This window comes from Planococcus citri, chromosome 2 (assembly GCF_950023065.1).
Source record: "Planococcus citri chromosome 2, ihPlaCitr1.1, whole genome shotgun sequence".
Taxonomy (NCBI): Eukaryota; Metazoa; Arthropoda; class Insecta; order Hemiptera; family Pseudococcidae; genus Planococcus; species Planococcus citri.
In genome coordinates, this window is record NC_088678.1 from 41,147,790 (window position 1) to 41,163,710 (window position 15,921).

A 15,921-nucleotide genomic window follows, 5' to 3' on the forward strand; every position below is an offset into this window, starting at 1 on the left:
GTATTTATTGCGTTTTTTTTGAATCGTCTAGATGAGTCTAGAGTCGTTTTGAAAGGGTAATTGTGCATTAATGATTGCGGTTAAACTGCTGAAAAAAATTTCTAGGGTTCTCGAATATGTCATTTGAACGCAATTTTTTTCTCCGAGAGAAAATTTTTTCCAGAGCCAAAGTTAATGATTAGAAAAAATGACTGGGTAAATTTGAAAGTATGTGCCTAAAATTTATTGATTTTCACTTTGAAATAAGTGCTTGGAGACATTGATTCAACTTGGCTTGAAAATTCCTGTCAAAAATGAAGTAATGAAATGTGGTCACTTCTGCGCACCAGGAGGCAATCTCTTCATGAAATAATTTATTCAGCCACATGCCAGCCAACGCGTCTTAGTTGTTAGAACAACTCTTAGACACATACGAAAACCGAGGTTGGACAATCCTATTAGTCCACATCCTCCACAACAATCCTTGGTACCTAAACACTTTGCTAATATCGAAAACCAAAATGTGGCATGTTACATAGTTGACAAGGTGATGGATCAGTTGATCACTGATAGTGAACTGGGCCATCCCTACTCTCTGATATTTTCATATCACATATACCAACCCACAATGCAGTACCTTGTTGTACTAAGAGGGATAAAAGAGAGATTCTACAGCCTAGTCAGGCTGGCCGCTGTGGGTCATGTACTGCCTTACAGTGATTACCTACAGATGATCCAAATAACCCCGGCTGGGGTGGAGAAAGTTCTCTAATGAGCTGAAAAGGAACTAAAAAAGAAAATCCAACACTCTAACTGGGGAAAGATAGAGACCAAATCAAATGGGATCTTCACCCTGGAGGAACTAGAGGATGATCTGATGAGACAATACCCACACCCATAAAACAATGACTATGCTAATTTTGATGTGAATGTCGACCCATCCACATCCGTCACTTTTGGATGCCACATGTCGATGTGAATTTCGACTCTGTGTCTAGCTAATTGTCGATGTAATTGTCGACTGATGTTGATCTACATTCATGTCGGCAATTAGCTCAACACAGGGTCAAAATTCACATTGACATGTATCATCCAAAAGTGACGGATGTGGATCAATTTTCTTTACGTTTTGTCAGTTTCATGCAATTTTGAGACAAATGATGACACTTTATAGAGCATTTTTCCGCATATTTTTGGAATAAACAAATGCAAAAATGCTTATTTTAGTTTTAAAAAACGTTGATTTTGAGGTTTTTTCAGGTCGTTACAGCTTTTTTGTGGGGAAAAACAGCAAAAATCAGTTTGAAAAATGGGAAAAAACAAAAATTTTGAAATTGTCAATACAAAAAAATGAATGTTTTTTTCATAGCCTATAATATGAAAATTAAAAACTATGATCGATGCATTTGTGTTTTAAAAAAAATCAATGTTTGATGTTTTTTTAGTTTTTTTGATAGCTCATTGAAAATACATACCTACATTTTGATACCTACCCATGATGGAGCAGTTTTATAGCACTTATTTCTGCTGTTTTTGGTTTCTTAGCACAAGAATATTAATGAAATGAGTTTTTTTTTGTTTTTTTTTTTAGATTGTAACCACTTATTATGAGCGCTTTTTTTGCTGTTTTTCGAGCATATAGAAATAATTGCCGTATTTATTAGCTACTTAAATTTTAAATTTCAGAAAAAACGTGTGCTGGGCAGGTATAATTGAAATTCAAACTCACATACATATTTTTAACAAATAAGTTTAAGCTTGAACATTGACCATAAAATGAGAAATTTGTCTAAAGTAGTATTTAGAATGGTACTATAGTACTACTTGATACCACAATAACGAAGTAGTACTGGAATAGTACTATCGCATTACTTGGTATCCCAATACTGAAGTACTACTGAATAGTTATACAGAAGTAGTACTGAAGTAATACTAAGTACTACTTAGTTCTACAGTACTGAATTAGTACTCAATAGTTTTACAGAAATAGTACTGAAGTATTACTATAGTACTACTCATCTATGATTTTCTTGCATGGGCAAACTGTGAAAAAGTGAATAATTTCATCAATGCCCTAAAAAATTTGTTTTCCTCATTGAACAAGATCATATTTTTGAATGTTTACTAAACTTTTAAACACTGAAACAGAAAATTTTAATTCTGAAAAATTGGCTGACATACCTAGTTGTAGATGTCAGTTTTGAGCATAGAATTTTACATCTACATGTCAAGATGGCATGTTGAGGTATCACAAATAATGGGAAAATTTCGAAACTTTTCATGTACCTGGCTTTTGTATGTACAGAAGATGAGCTGAGACTTCAGGATGTCCAAGGGCATTGCGCTCCTGTTCAAATGAGCCTTCGGGAACCAGGACACTCTGCGGTCAAGGGATGTTGAAGTTGGTGAAGTAGTTGAACTCAAAAAAGATGGAAATTACATCCTTTACGCCATCACCAAAGAACAGTACAATGATAAGCCGTCAATCAAGGACTTTGTAACAACGATGAAAGCACTTGCTGCCAAATGGGACCAACTCAAGATCAAAAAGATAGAGGTACCAAGACTAGGGTGTGGTCTGGATAAACTGGAGTGGCCAACAGTGAAGCAATCCATCATTCAGCCACCTAACCTGATGGCTATTTCCACAAACCCAAGGTTTCAATTCCCTTCTCAGAAAAGTTATCCTTTCATAGTCATTTTCTGTAATACAACCTGTGCTGAAATATTTATTATTTTACAAATCAGGAATTGAAATTGGTTTTTGATTGGAATAGGCTTAAAAGTGTCCCAAAATATCAGGTACCTATCTTTTATCAATGTAAGTAAACCTCATCAAAACTGTTCGTCAAGAGTGGACCAAACTTCGCCAATTTTTAGATGTCAAGTAGGTATTTCTTTTCGACCATTTGTTAGGACGTGATCATTTTTTGAAAACTCCAATAAACGTGACAAAAATGATTTTTTCCTCTCCGAAGATCGCTGAAAAACATGATAACACTCGATATTTGAAACTCGACAACTCGATAGTACATATTTTTCCAGCATTTATTTTTCTCATCAGAGCAACACAGAAAGAGGGAAAAGCGCGAGGACGTGGATATAATTCGACGATAGCTACAAACGCTGCTGGACGCAGCTGCCTAAAAATATTATACGTGCGTGGCGTCGAGTTATATCGAAAAATCGGAAACATATGGTACATTAATTACCTCAACAACAACTACGTTAGCGATCCTTCTCTATCACCGTGTCGACCTTGAGGTCGTCTATTATTTGAAATTGGCATTTCGACAAGCGCGAAAAACGAAAACTCTGTTATATGACTAACAGGCTATACAGACTGGAGGACAGGGGAGCGTTCAATTTTGATACACCTGATTTCAAAAATGTATTTCGCAGAGAGATGTCTGCGAACAACATACATCGTTATTATAGGTAGGTAATTTAAAAACCTAGAAAGGTAAGCCAGAGGCACAATAAAAGAAAGATGGATGAGACGAGGTAAGGGAGGAGAAGAGGCATCGACGATCTGGTGAGATACCTATGCATTAGATATAGGATAGTTTTCCCTCAAAATCGGTGCCTATCCTGGTAAAAGCTTTTCGTGATATTCGATCGCAAAGAAATTAATTATCGTATTGAAATATAGTTGAAAATTTTGACGCAGGTTACCATCCAGCTGTCATAACAGCGATCAATTTATCATCCGATTGACCGGTCAAGTCAATAAGTTGATTTCATCGTCGACGTTGTCGTTCGATTCTCAACACCTACCTTTCATTGATACACCTATAACGTTTCTATGCACAAAAGACCACACCAAAGGGTGAAAAAAGAGCAAATAAACAAAAGAGCAACTTGATGTTGAAACAAATGAACTTTTTCGCCGAGCAACTCATTAAAAAAGGCAAAAAAATCGTCCTTATTAGTTGTAATTTTTCGACGTTAACGATTTAGCGGGCGCGGAAAAGTTTTAAAATAAACTCGCGAGTGTCTGTCGCCATTCGCGCGCACGGATTGAAAACGAAACGCTAAAAAATTCTCGGTAATTAGAGAGGAAAAACAGAGACTAGAAAGAAGAAATTATGTCGGCGCTTATGGGTATCATTATTCACGAGTGTCTGCCACGCGGCGCGATCGCCTTCGGGAGTACACCGAGAGAGAGAGCTATGAGCTGTGTGAGCTGTGTGAGCTGCGAGTTGTGTGCAGCAGCGTACACAGATATAGCCGGTTTCACGACGAACGACGGCAATGGCGAAAGGACCCGAGAGTTTCTTATGGTAATAAATTACTTTTTTGATTGGCTTTCGCGGTTAATTTATGCGCATTTAGTATTTGGTGGTCGTTTTTAAAGCTTGCGCCAGCAACGAAGTTTTAAGAAACATCGTTGTGCAACATAAGTTTTAAAACGAGAGATAATACTGAAAGTGAAGGACCGAAGGGAAGCCGAGAGCGGGGGCAACGACTAAGCATGTTTCATTGTTAGCACAGAGATTAATCTTTTTTAACGGTACAACATATTTAAATATAATTAATAGCTGTAGGCGTCAGACGAAGCTGCAAAAAAATTTTCTTCAAACTTGTTTTTACTAAATAAATTGCGAAAATTCTCAACAATAAGACTTTCTTGCGCGAGAATGATTTTTTTTTCTGCTTTCAAACTCACGTTGATATTTTTAAACGCGTTCAACTAGTATTTTTACGACGGCGAAGGAGGAGGAAATGGAGAGGTTGCTCTCCGCAAAGGCGCATACTAGATGTAAAGATGTAAGTTCAAGGCAACGTCGAGTACGTAGAAGGCTACAAAAAAGCCAACAGCAGAAAGAACTTGGCACGATAAAAATAAAATGCCCGAATGCGAGAATAAAAGTGCGGAAATTAAAAAACATTAAACTAGTCGACGCTGTGCGTATTGCGTTTACGTACAAATACCTACATACAAAGCTTTGCAACAAAAAAGTGTATCATCACATGGCACAGTTGTAAAAATGTATGTACATGTCCCTGTACAATACACATAACAAAAAATAAGGTATAAAGTTCTCCTTGTCGAGCACGGATACTATACTTCGAGCTTTTCACCTTTTTTCCGGCTTTTTGACGTGAAACATGGAGGATGAGAGATTTTTAAGACCCTGTCGAATCAGCAAATTGTGTGTCATAAAATTTAAACTCGGCTGCCATTTTTTCTTCTGAACGTGGGTAAAATCTTTTTACAAAAAGATGAAAGAATCATTTTGCGGGTAGAGGGAATTAAAATGATCTTGATTGCTTTCAAAATTTTAATATCGAAGCACTCAGAAAGTAGTTACTACATACTAAGTACGAGTAAATGTAGGTACATTAGGGTGAACCTTATATTTTGCAAAGTTGGAGTTTTCCGCCTCCTACCCCCCCCCCTCCAGTTATTATCTAGGGTGAGAAAATAATTGCTTATTTTTTAGTTTCCCCTATTTATAAAAAAAAATGGTGCCGATATCCTCCGTAAGTTGAAAAAAAATGAAAAAAAAGTTCTATGCATGAAAATTTTTCCTTTCTGCGCCAGAATTTTTCTAAATAATCTCTTTTTCAAGAAAAAAACTTTCCCCTGTCCTTCAAACCATATTAGCCTTTTAGTAAAAAGCTCCTCAAAGTTGACAAAATCACAAAAAAATCACAAAAAATGATAATTCAAAATTAGGGAAAATTTGTTGAAAATGTCTCATTACCACATTCGAATTGTACTACACCACTTTTCAGGAAAAAACCATTGTTGGACCTCCAAATGATGTTGGCTTTCTTGCATGAAGCCCCCAAATTTAGAAAAAATAAAAAAATATAAAAAATTGATGCCTGTAGAATTTTTTTGAAACTTTCATTCATGTGCAGAATCTTTCTGAATAAGCACTTTTTCAAGAAAAACCTTTTCCCCTGTCTCCCAAATCATGTTGGTTCCCTATAAGGCCCTCAAAGTAAAAAAAAACAACAAAAAAATGAAAAATTCATAGGTAACTATATATCTGTATAAATTTTTTGAAAATGTTTCATTCTGGGTAGAGTACTTTTATATAACCACTTTTTCAATAAAAACACGCTTTGGTCCTGATGGTGGTCTTCTTTTATGAGACCCCCAAAATTGAAAAATATCAAGAAAGATGAAAATTGATGTCTATATGTACCAGAGCTGAAAATGGTACTCACTGACAGCGGGTAACTACTGTACCCTACCCATACCGTAAATTCTCGCTTCTCACTAGTAGCTTGTAGCGAGTTGAAAAAATTTCACAATGGTTCAGATTATAACTAGTAGCACGTTGAATGCATAACTGTAGCTGGTGTACCGGCATGACATCATCATTGTCACCAATCGCTGTTAAACGTCAATCACACATACGACAACAGGTGTCAAAGCATAACTCCTCCCACTTACGCATTATCAAGTTTTAGGGTGAGTGCGCACTGCGCAGACTAAGTGCAAAAACAATCGGGTTGTGCTCGCTATACACTACCTACTATCTATATCCAAATCAACTTGATACCAGCCACTAGCAGGTTTAGCCAGTATTTTAACCAGATACTAGTGTTAGCGGGTAGTGTAATCGTTTTAAGCTCTGATTTGTACATACCTACTAGAGCTGAAAACACAGGGTGGCCAGAAATATCGGGTACCCCTAAAAAAGTTTTCCAACTAAATACTTCAGTTGGTCACAGTGAATGATAATAATGATAACACATGATTGGTTGTTGGACTGGAGAGATAACATTCCACCAATCATATGCATCTATTTCACGTTGCCAACCTATATTTTTAATGAAAAACTTTCTTGGGGGTACCCGATATTTCTGGCCACCCTGTACTTGCTGACAGCAGGTAACTACTGTACCCATATTGTAAATTCTCGCTAGTAGCGGGTAGCGAGTTGAAAAAATGTCGCACCAGTTCAAGATATAACTAGTAGTGCATTGAATGCGAAGCCGGTGTACCGGCATGACATCATCATTGTCATCAATCATGTCAAACGTCAATCACACATACGAATGACAGGTGTCAAAGCGTAACTCCTCCCACTTACACATTATTAAATGTTGGGGTGCGTGTGCAGACCAAGTGCAAAAACATTTGGGTTCTACTCGCTATATGCTACTATCTATATCCGAATCAAGCCGATACAACCACTAGCGGGTTTAGCCAGTATTTTAACCAGATACCGGTTAGCAGGTAGCGTAACCGTTTTCAGCTCTAATACCTACAAATGATTTGAAAATTTTTCATCTCTGGGCAGAACGCTTCTAGATAATTCTTTTTACAGAAAACCCTTTCCTCAGTCTCCCCTACAATCCTGACCACCTAAGTACATAGAGATCTCCAAAGTTCTGCAAAGATAGTTTCAAGTCATGGATATGTTTTTTTTGCTTTAAACCTAAAATTAAAAATTAAATCTCATTAGGAATTCCTGACGATTTTTTCTAAGTTTTAAAAAGTCTCACATTAGGTACAAGATGTCAGAACGTTAATAAGTCTTCTGTGAAAATTTGACATAATTTTATTACAAGCTCTTGAAAGTCGTACTGAAGATCTAAACGTCGACTTCAATGTTTCTAAAGTCAAAATGTCACATGGTCCTTTTTCTACAATTTTTTAAAAGTCTGACATAGTGCTTTTCTGATGAAGATTGACCAAATCCAAAGATTAAAATATGGAAGAAAAAAATGTAATAATATTCATCTTTTTTCATTTTTTGAGGAAGGAGACAAGTTCCACCTTTTCATCATGTAGAGAGGTCATAAAATATTTTAACAGTATTTTTAATGAAAATGGACCAAATGAATTGGTCGTGACAAATGTAAAAAAAAAAAACTCTCACGCATTAAGCGTGAGAAGACCGACTTTTCGTAAAATAAATATCTTTTACGAACGAATTGATCCACTTTTATTTAAACAGTGATTCGCGAACGAACTGATTCGTATAAGTGACTTGTTCGTGAATGAATCGATTCGTATAAGTGAATCGTTCGCGAACGAATCGATTCGTATAAGTGGCTCGTTCGCGAACGAATCGAATCATACAAGTGAATTGTTCGCGAACGAATTGATTCGTACAAGTGAATCGTTCGCGAACGAATCGATCCGTACAAGTGAATCGTTCGCGAACGAATCGATTCGTACAAGTGAATCGTTCGCGAACGAATTAATTCATACAAGTGATTCGTTCGCGAACGAATTAATTCATACAAGTGATTCGTTCGCGAACGAATTGATTCATTTACTCAATTTTCAATGAATCATTCGCGAACGAATTGATTCGTATTAGTGACTCATTCGCGAACGAATTTATTCATAAATTAAAGATTCGTTGGCGAATGGTTCTTTCAAAAAATTGATCAATTCGTTCACGAATGATTCACAAAAAATTGAGGGTCGTATACTTAATAGGAATCGAGCAAACCTAGTGAGATTTCAAGTTTCATCGAAATCAGTTCAGCCATTTCCTAGGTAATGAGTTTTGAAAAATTCTGAAAAAAAATTTTGTCGCTCGACAAATTTGAAAGCTTTGAGCTTTTGAAAATTTTGTTTTCGATTACGCGTGAAAGCTACGAACTTTTGGATCATGGTGCAAGTCTGGCATCATGGGAATGGTGGTGGACTTGTGATACTTCAAGTTTCAGAAAAATTGGTTCAGTCGTTACTCAAGGTAATGATTTTTAAGTGAAAAATGTCGAAAAAAAATTTTGTCGCTCGGTAAACTTGGAAGCTTTGAACTTTTGAAACACGATGATGGTGACAAATTGTCCGGCTAGTATCCAAGGGCTGACATTTTGAGTTTCATCAAAATCGGTTCAAAAGTTCCTGAGAAATAAATTTTTAAATGAGTTTTTATGTGAAAAATGTCGAAAAAAAATTTTGTCGCTCGATAAACTTGGAAGCTTTGAACTTTTGGAACTTGATGATGATGGCGAAATCTCCGCTAAGTAGTGTAGTTCTGAAATTTCAAATTTGATCAAAATCGATTCAGCCGTTGCTGAGAAATTGAATTTTATGTGTAAATTCACCTCATCACATACGAGTACTTAAATATTTAAGTAAAGACTTGGCACACGAATTCATTTAAAATTGAACTTTTAAAAAAATTATTTCTCAGGAACGGTTGAACCGATTTTGATGAAACTCAAAATGTCAGCCCTTGGATACTAGCCGGACAATTTGTCACCATCATCGTGTTTCAAAAGTTCAAAGCTTCCAAGTTTATCGAGCGACAAAATTTTTTTTCGACATTTTTCACTTAAAAATCATTACCTTGAGTAACGACTGAACCAATTTTTCTGAAACTTGAAGTATCACAAGTCCATCACCATTCCTATGATTTCGCACTTGCACCATGATCCAAAAGTTCGTAGCTTTCTTACGTAATCGAAAACAAAATTGAGCTTTTTCAAATTTTCGGGGGGTGACTTTGCACAAAATTTATTAAAAATTTAATTTCTCAGCAACGGCTGAACCGATTTTGATCAAATTTTAAATGTCACAACTAGGCTACTAGCCGAACATTTTGGCATCATCATCAAGTTCCAAAAGAACGCAGCTTACAAGTTTATCGAGCGACAAAATTTTTTTTCGAAATTTTTCAAAATTCATTACCTAGAAAACGGCTGAACCGATTTTGATGAAACTTGAAATCTAAGTAGGCCTCTACGATCTCTATAATTTCGCATATTCACTTCGATCCAAAAGTTCGTAGCTTTCGAATTAAATCAAAAATTCAAAAAAAAAATTGTATATATATATCTCTATATATATCTATATATATAAACCTTATATAAGGAAACCTGAAATTTTGGGAATGAGCCTATCGTGATCCCAGACCCTCGAAACGCAAAGAAAAGTCACTCCCCGACCTAACTTCCACTATCGCAACAAATACAATACTCCACTTTTCTCCGAAAAGTCGGTAAAAAAAAACACACATGTAAAAATGAAAATGTTTCTAATTTCTTCTAATATTTAGATATTGGGGGGGGGGGAGGCGTGCTCCCTAGCATGACAAGTATTTCTCATACAATCCGACAACAATAGGGCTTAGGGCATCATCAAATATTTTGTCACATGGTAGGTATAAATAAGAGCTCTCCCCTCTAATCCACTGGTTAGTCTTGGGTGGAGATAGGGGCCTAAAATTGGTGTATAAGTTGATTTTACAGAAGTAGGGACTTGGCTGAGGTGTTAGAACTAGAAAGTTCACAATTTAAAAAAATTTATCTGATACCTACCTACTTCGACGATTTTTTCATATTTTGTAAAATTGGGGGCCTGCCATCACCACCTTTTTTTAACCGAGGGCGCTGAACATTTCATGGCGTGATTTTTTCACCTGAGGTAACAACTTTGGGAGGGCGAAAGTGGAAAAAAACGAAAAAAATTCCACCATATAAATAAAGTACACCCTAATGTATATTACTTGAAAGAAACAAGTGCTCATTCCTAGCGAATGGTATTTTTTACGGTACCACAAACTAACTACTTACCCACCTTATCGCTAATTTTTAATCTGGCGCACTGTAAGTCCATCCCACGTGTAAAGAACTCTGTCAAAAAACATATTTTATACTCATTTAAAAACACATTTTAGAGATTTGCCATTCAAAAGAGAACCTTTTTACCATCAATGTGGAAAATTTTGGACTTGAAAAACTAATAAGAACGATTCATTTTAATGAGAAGCTCTTCTCCTTGAAATTCTATTCCTCCGGTGGAAATTCTCCAAATCAAATTGAATATTACGTTGTACGATTCTAAACGTACAAAAATAGAAATTTTATAAAAATCGTTTCAGTGCAAATGCTAAATAATAATAATATCAACAAAAAGAAGGAAGAAAGAAAAACATTAGAACGAGAAAGATTCTTGAAAGAAAAACAAAAATTTTATTCCGAGGTAGGCAACGTTTTGTTGAAAAAATTTTCGATTCAAATCAAATTATATCGAGAAAACCTTGATTTCATCAATACGAAGCATCTGCTAAAGAAAAGAAAAAATACCTAAGTAGTAACTCTAGAAGCAATGAAAAGGACGAGGTGGAGAGAAGAACATAGTAGGTACGAGTATGACAATTCCACTGTTGAAAATATTGTGACATTGCGATGACAAGGAAAGTGGTAAAATTTCGTCCGGATTACGTGGCGTCGACGTCGACACGTTGGAGCTGGAAATGGTCGACAAAATTTGGGCTAGTACGAGTAGGTACTTCATTGACGCGATTCTACGTGTATTTGTGCAGGAACGACGAATGTGTCGTGTGAGCAGCATCAGAGAAGAGGAGGGGTAGGTAATCTATTATGGGAAAAGTTTTCTGTTTACATCATCGACGATATATTCTGGGTAAAGAATTTATTTGCCAAAAGTCTCGGAATTTAATATAAAAATTACGCCGTTCTTGTCAAAGGTCCGGCCTATTTATCGAGAAACGCCTTGATTTTTATGATTTATCGTTTCGATTGCCTGCGTTATTTTAGGCGCAATCGACGACTGCTCGAGTTGCAAAACAGAAAAACTTTTTTGATTTATGATTACGTGCGCTGAAGCAGAGTGATAGGTCGGCAGGGGGACAGGGAAATACAGTAGGAATTTCACGAACGAGCCTTAAAAAAAGGGAAAAGATTCACCGTCGAGTGGAGAATTTCGCGCATGACCTAATAAATTAAAATTATTACGAAAACGTAGAAGAAGAACGAGAGAAAAAAAATTAATAAATAATACTATATACGGAGAGGTAAGTAAATGTATTCACAATACGAAAAGAAGCCCTCTCGAAAAGAAATCGAATAAGATAAATAATACGCCGAAACGAATTGAAAATTTTCCTCCATCGAGTTGTACCAATTGTAATTTTTTACTTCCCTCGAAAGATAAAGTCTTGAGGGATCGTGATGGAAATGAAGCGAAGGGAGGCCTCAAAATACAAACCTCGAGAGATGTATTACGATTTAATATTTTCCAGTACAGGTATTATTCGAGAGAACGAATACCTACCTACGATAGAGATAAGATTTATGAAAATATTTTCTTTCGATGTATAGGTATATAAAGCATAGGTATATATGTAGTACGTAGGTAGGTAGTATATTCGGATGAAATTTTCGGTTTTAATTGAATTCGGCTTTTTTACGCGTGGTTTGGTTTCAGGTATCGTGGATTAGGCATCGTGATATACACATCTTGACCGTGGGCAGCTACACGTACACGACTGATCAACGTTTCCAAGCGATACATCGTAAAAACAGCGACGAATGGACGTTGCAAATTAAATGGGCTCAAAAAAGAGACGGCGGCATGTACGAATGTCAAATTAGTACTCAACCAGTGAAAAGCTTTTTCGTTAATTTAAGCGTAGTCGGTAAGTAAAATATTTACTTCGTGTTAAATATTCAGCCACGTATCGAACGTCAGCCGAGCGTCAGAAAAGCTATCGAAAACTGTTCTCTGTACTACGCCGTGCCGCGATCATTGAAACTCGCATTTTTAAATTTAATTTCGTAAACAAACAAGAATTACGGTTCGTAAGAGAGAGCGTTTACTCGATAAATATAAACAGGCGAACTGTAGCCTTAATTTAGATTTTTCATTAACGACCAATGATGAAAAATCAACGGTTAAGAGGAAAACAACCACCTAATTCTGCTCGGCTTGGGTGATATCGAGTATTTAATTCAAGTGGTGTGTTAATAGGATAAGCATCTATTCACCGCCGATAAGTATAAAATTTAATTTCGAGTTAATTTTATGGTATTCATTTTCGTTAAATGAGGTTTATTAGAGAGCTGCTTCGAAACGACCTTTTTTTGTTGTTGTTAAAGCGTACGTTTATCGCTCGAGGGAGATATGTGGTATGTGTAAAATTTTTGAAAATAATGGATTTTTAGAAAAATATTCTATAAATTGGGACTATTTTGGAAGTTTTTTTATGTTCTCGATGTTTTTCAAGTTTAATTCAAAACCTAATGAAAGAAAATCAGAATTCTCAGAAATTGACTAAAAGTCTTCAAAATACGTATCTACTAGTATAGTTGATAACTTTTTGGGTTTGGATAAAAAAAATGTTTCCACTCATTAATTTAGTTGTACGATATTTTTTTAAATTTTTGTAACCATAAAAGTTCATATTAACATGTAAAAAAATATATGAGAGGGGTTTTGCGATAAGGGCCCTTGTAGTGATATTTCGATTTTTTCAGGAGAGAGAAAACATCGAATTGCTTCCATTTTTTCGATTTTTTTTTTTTTTATTTTTGGATGCAGTGTTGTCTTGCGCATAGGTTGGATGGGAAATTTTGACGAAATTCGTTCATCATCGCCTGATATCCGTGATTTAGAAAAGGGACCTTGTGGTGAAAAGGCGAATTTACACAACGTTACAGACTACCCCGCAAAAAAATACCGAGAAATTCGGATTCGGCATGAAATTTTACATAGCTAACAACAATAAAATAATTTTTCCATCGACCTTTTTTTAAAAAAAAAAAAAAATCAAAAACAAACAAAAACTTTGTTTTTCGATTTCCCAAAAATGTGAGTTTTTGAGTATTCATGTTCCAAGTAATTTTTAAACGAGAAGTTGATGAGATAGGCGAAATCTGATTGCACCATTCGATTTCTCGTGAAAAAGTAAGTCGGAATTGCCAATAAAAAAAAAAAAACATCGAATCACCACAAGGACCCATATCGCGAAACGCCTCTCATATATATATATAATTTTTAGGTGAGCAATTTTTCATAAAAGAATTCCATAAGTCTTTAATTTTAAACGACTTCATTTTTGGTTGAAATTGACGGGAAAAAAGTAAGTAACTGATAAACTTGCGTATTTACGGCAAACTGGTTATGCAATTTTATTGACATCTTACGATTTGCGTGTATCACTCGAGATTTGAAGGCAAAACAGGACCGCGTTATTACGTGTACGCTTTTGATCCAAAATTACTAGGTACTTTTTATGTTGATTCGGAATATTGTAGGTACGTAGTAGGTACCTACTTTCAAATTAGGCATAGATATTCTCAACAGGAAGGAACACTTGATCTCACGATAACATGGAGTGGTTTCAAAATACTTTTTAAAAGGCATAAAATAATTTTAATTTCAAAATACCAAAAACTGACGAAATTCCAATAAAATTTGAATCAATTTAACGAAAATTTCCTAAAACTTAGTTAGAATGTCAGAGTGAGTAAAAGTATGAAAATATAATTAAAATCATTTTAAAACTAGGTACTAAAAACTGATAATACGTATAAAAACTTTCCAAAAATCAAAATATTAGGACGTATGTAGAAGGTCGTTAAAAAACGTTAAAATGGAAAAAAAATATGTAGTTGAAAAGCATTACTTAAAATGATTGAAAACTACCAATAATTATTAAAGAAATTAGAGAAAATTGCATTAAACATAAGAAACATCATGTACATTTATTAGAAATTTTATAAAACGGATATCATTTTAGTATTTGCATTTACTAAAGTCATGAAAACAAGTTTAAAATGACATTGAAACGCAAAACTGATACAATTTGGTCGTTACCAAAAATCGCACAAAATATCGTTAAACTTAAAATAGCATTTCAATTTTCGTTGTAAATTTCAAAATTTGGAAACTTGGAGAAAAAAGTGAGGGTTTGAGTAAAAAACCCAAAAAAATTTCTGCAGACTGTTGTTATCACCTCACAACTTTTTTTTACAAAAAAAATCATCTGACCAATCACGACATTTTCGAGATTCAATTTTTTTTTTAAAGAGTCCAACTGTTGCATTAAATCCAAAGAAAATGTAATTTAATAGCTTCGACTCCAAAAATAATTCCATTTTAGCCATATTCTAATCAAATAGATTTAAACTTGGTCATTGTGGTGCCCGGTTTTGGGCTTGTGATGCCCAAATCGGGCACCACAAGGTCTTTTTATATGTATAAAACGATGCAGAATCAAGTGAAATGCACTCTAAAGTGAAAAAAAATTTTTTGAGGTGGGCACCAAAAGTATCTAGTTTATGTATCGGGCACCACTATGACTAACTATGATGAAAAATCCAAACTGCACCAAAACACCTTTATCATACATATATATGTGATCCTCTATGTACGCGGGCACCACAATTACCATAAAAGACCCGGGCACCACAAGGTACTAGGTACGTGTATATTATATGTATACGTATACATTTTGAGGAAAATTTGTGAGAAAAGATGGAATTTTTAATACCCACCCTGGTTTTTTAAAAAATGCACTTTTTTCCATTCACATCAAAAAAGGGTTCCAAAAATGCGATTCAAGTGTTTGGAAAATACTCGAAGAATTTGAAAAAGTTTCAAAGTTGCAGCTTCCCAATCACACTTTTCGAGATTTTGGACTATTTTTTTGAACAATATTGGGCCCTAAAAATAGATACATTTTTTCCAACTCGCGTCAAAAATGCAACTCAAAACGTAATGATGATTGGAATACGACCGAAATAGAAATTTTCTGAGTTGCAACTAAGTTGTACTTAATTGCACTTATCAAAATGTTATGAAATTTTTTTGAAAAAAAATGAACCTAAAAAGCACTTTTTTTTCTCTTGTTTTTGTACAGTTGATGTGCTCCTTTCGATCTCATAAGGTATATCTTTGGGAATGAATTTTCAAAAAAAAAAAATTCTACCAATTTTAAAACTAAATTTTCCTTACCTAATGATTTTGTTAAAAAACTAGTTAAAAATGAACGCGTCGACATGAAAATTCAGATGTAGTTTCAACCTTGTTTTTGACATCCAGAATTGATTGGCAGTTCTATCGAACTATTTTGGAACTTTGAGTATACTTTTTTAATTTTTTAGTTTGAAGAAATAAATATGTTTTGTGAATACTTGAATAAAATTATGAATTTGAAGCAGCAATGATGGGGCTATGGAAATTTGATCTCAAGTAACTCGAAACTG

General features: G+C 35.0%; 1 protein-coding gene and 1 long non-coding RNA gene across 3 annotated transcripts in view; one reads left to right on the forward strand and one right to left on the reverse strand.

The window, feature by feature from the left end:
* The window catches only part of LOC135835790 (kin of IRRE-like protein 1), a 404,063-nt gene that overhangs the window by 373,067 nt on the left and 15,075 nt on the right, over window positions 1–15,921 (forward strand). Inside the window, exon 3 of the mRNA XM_065350213.1 lies at window positions 12,140–12,350. Within this exon, the coding sequence (XP_065206285.1) occupies window positions 12,140–12,350 (211 nt within the window). The remainder of the gene's footprint in view (window positions 1–12,139; window positions 12,351–15,921) is intronic.
* LOC135835800 (uncharacterized) overlaps window positions 1–15,921 on the reverse strand; it is a 467,845-nt gene that overhangs the window by 255,708 nt on the left and 196,216 nt on the right. The window lies entirely within an intron of this gene.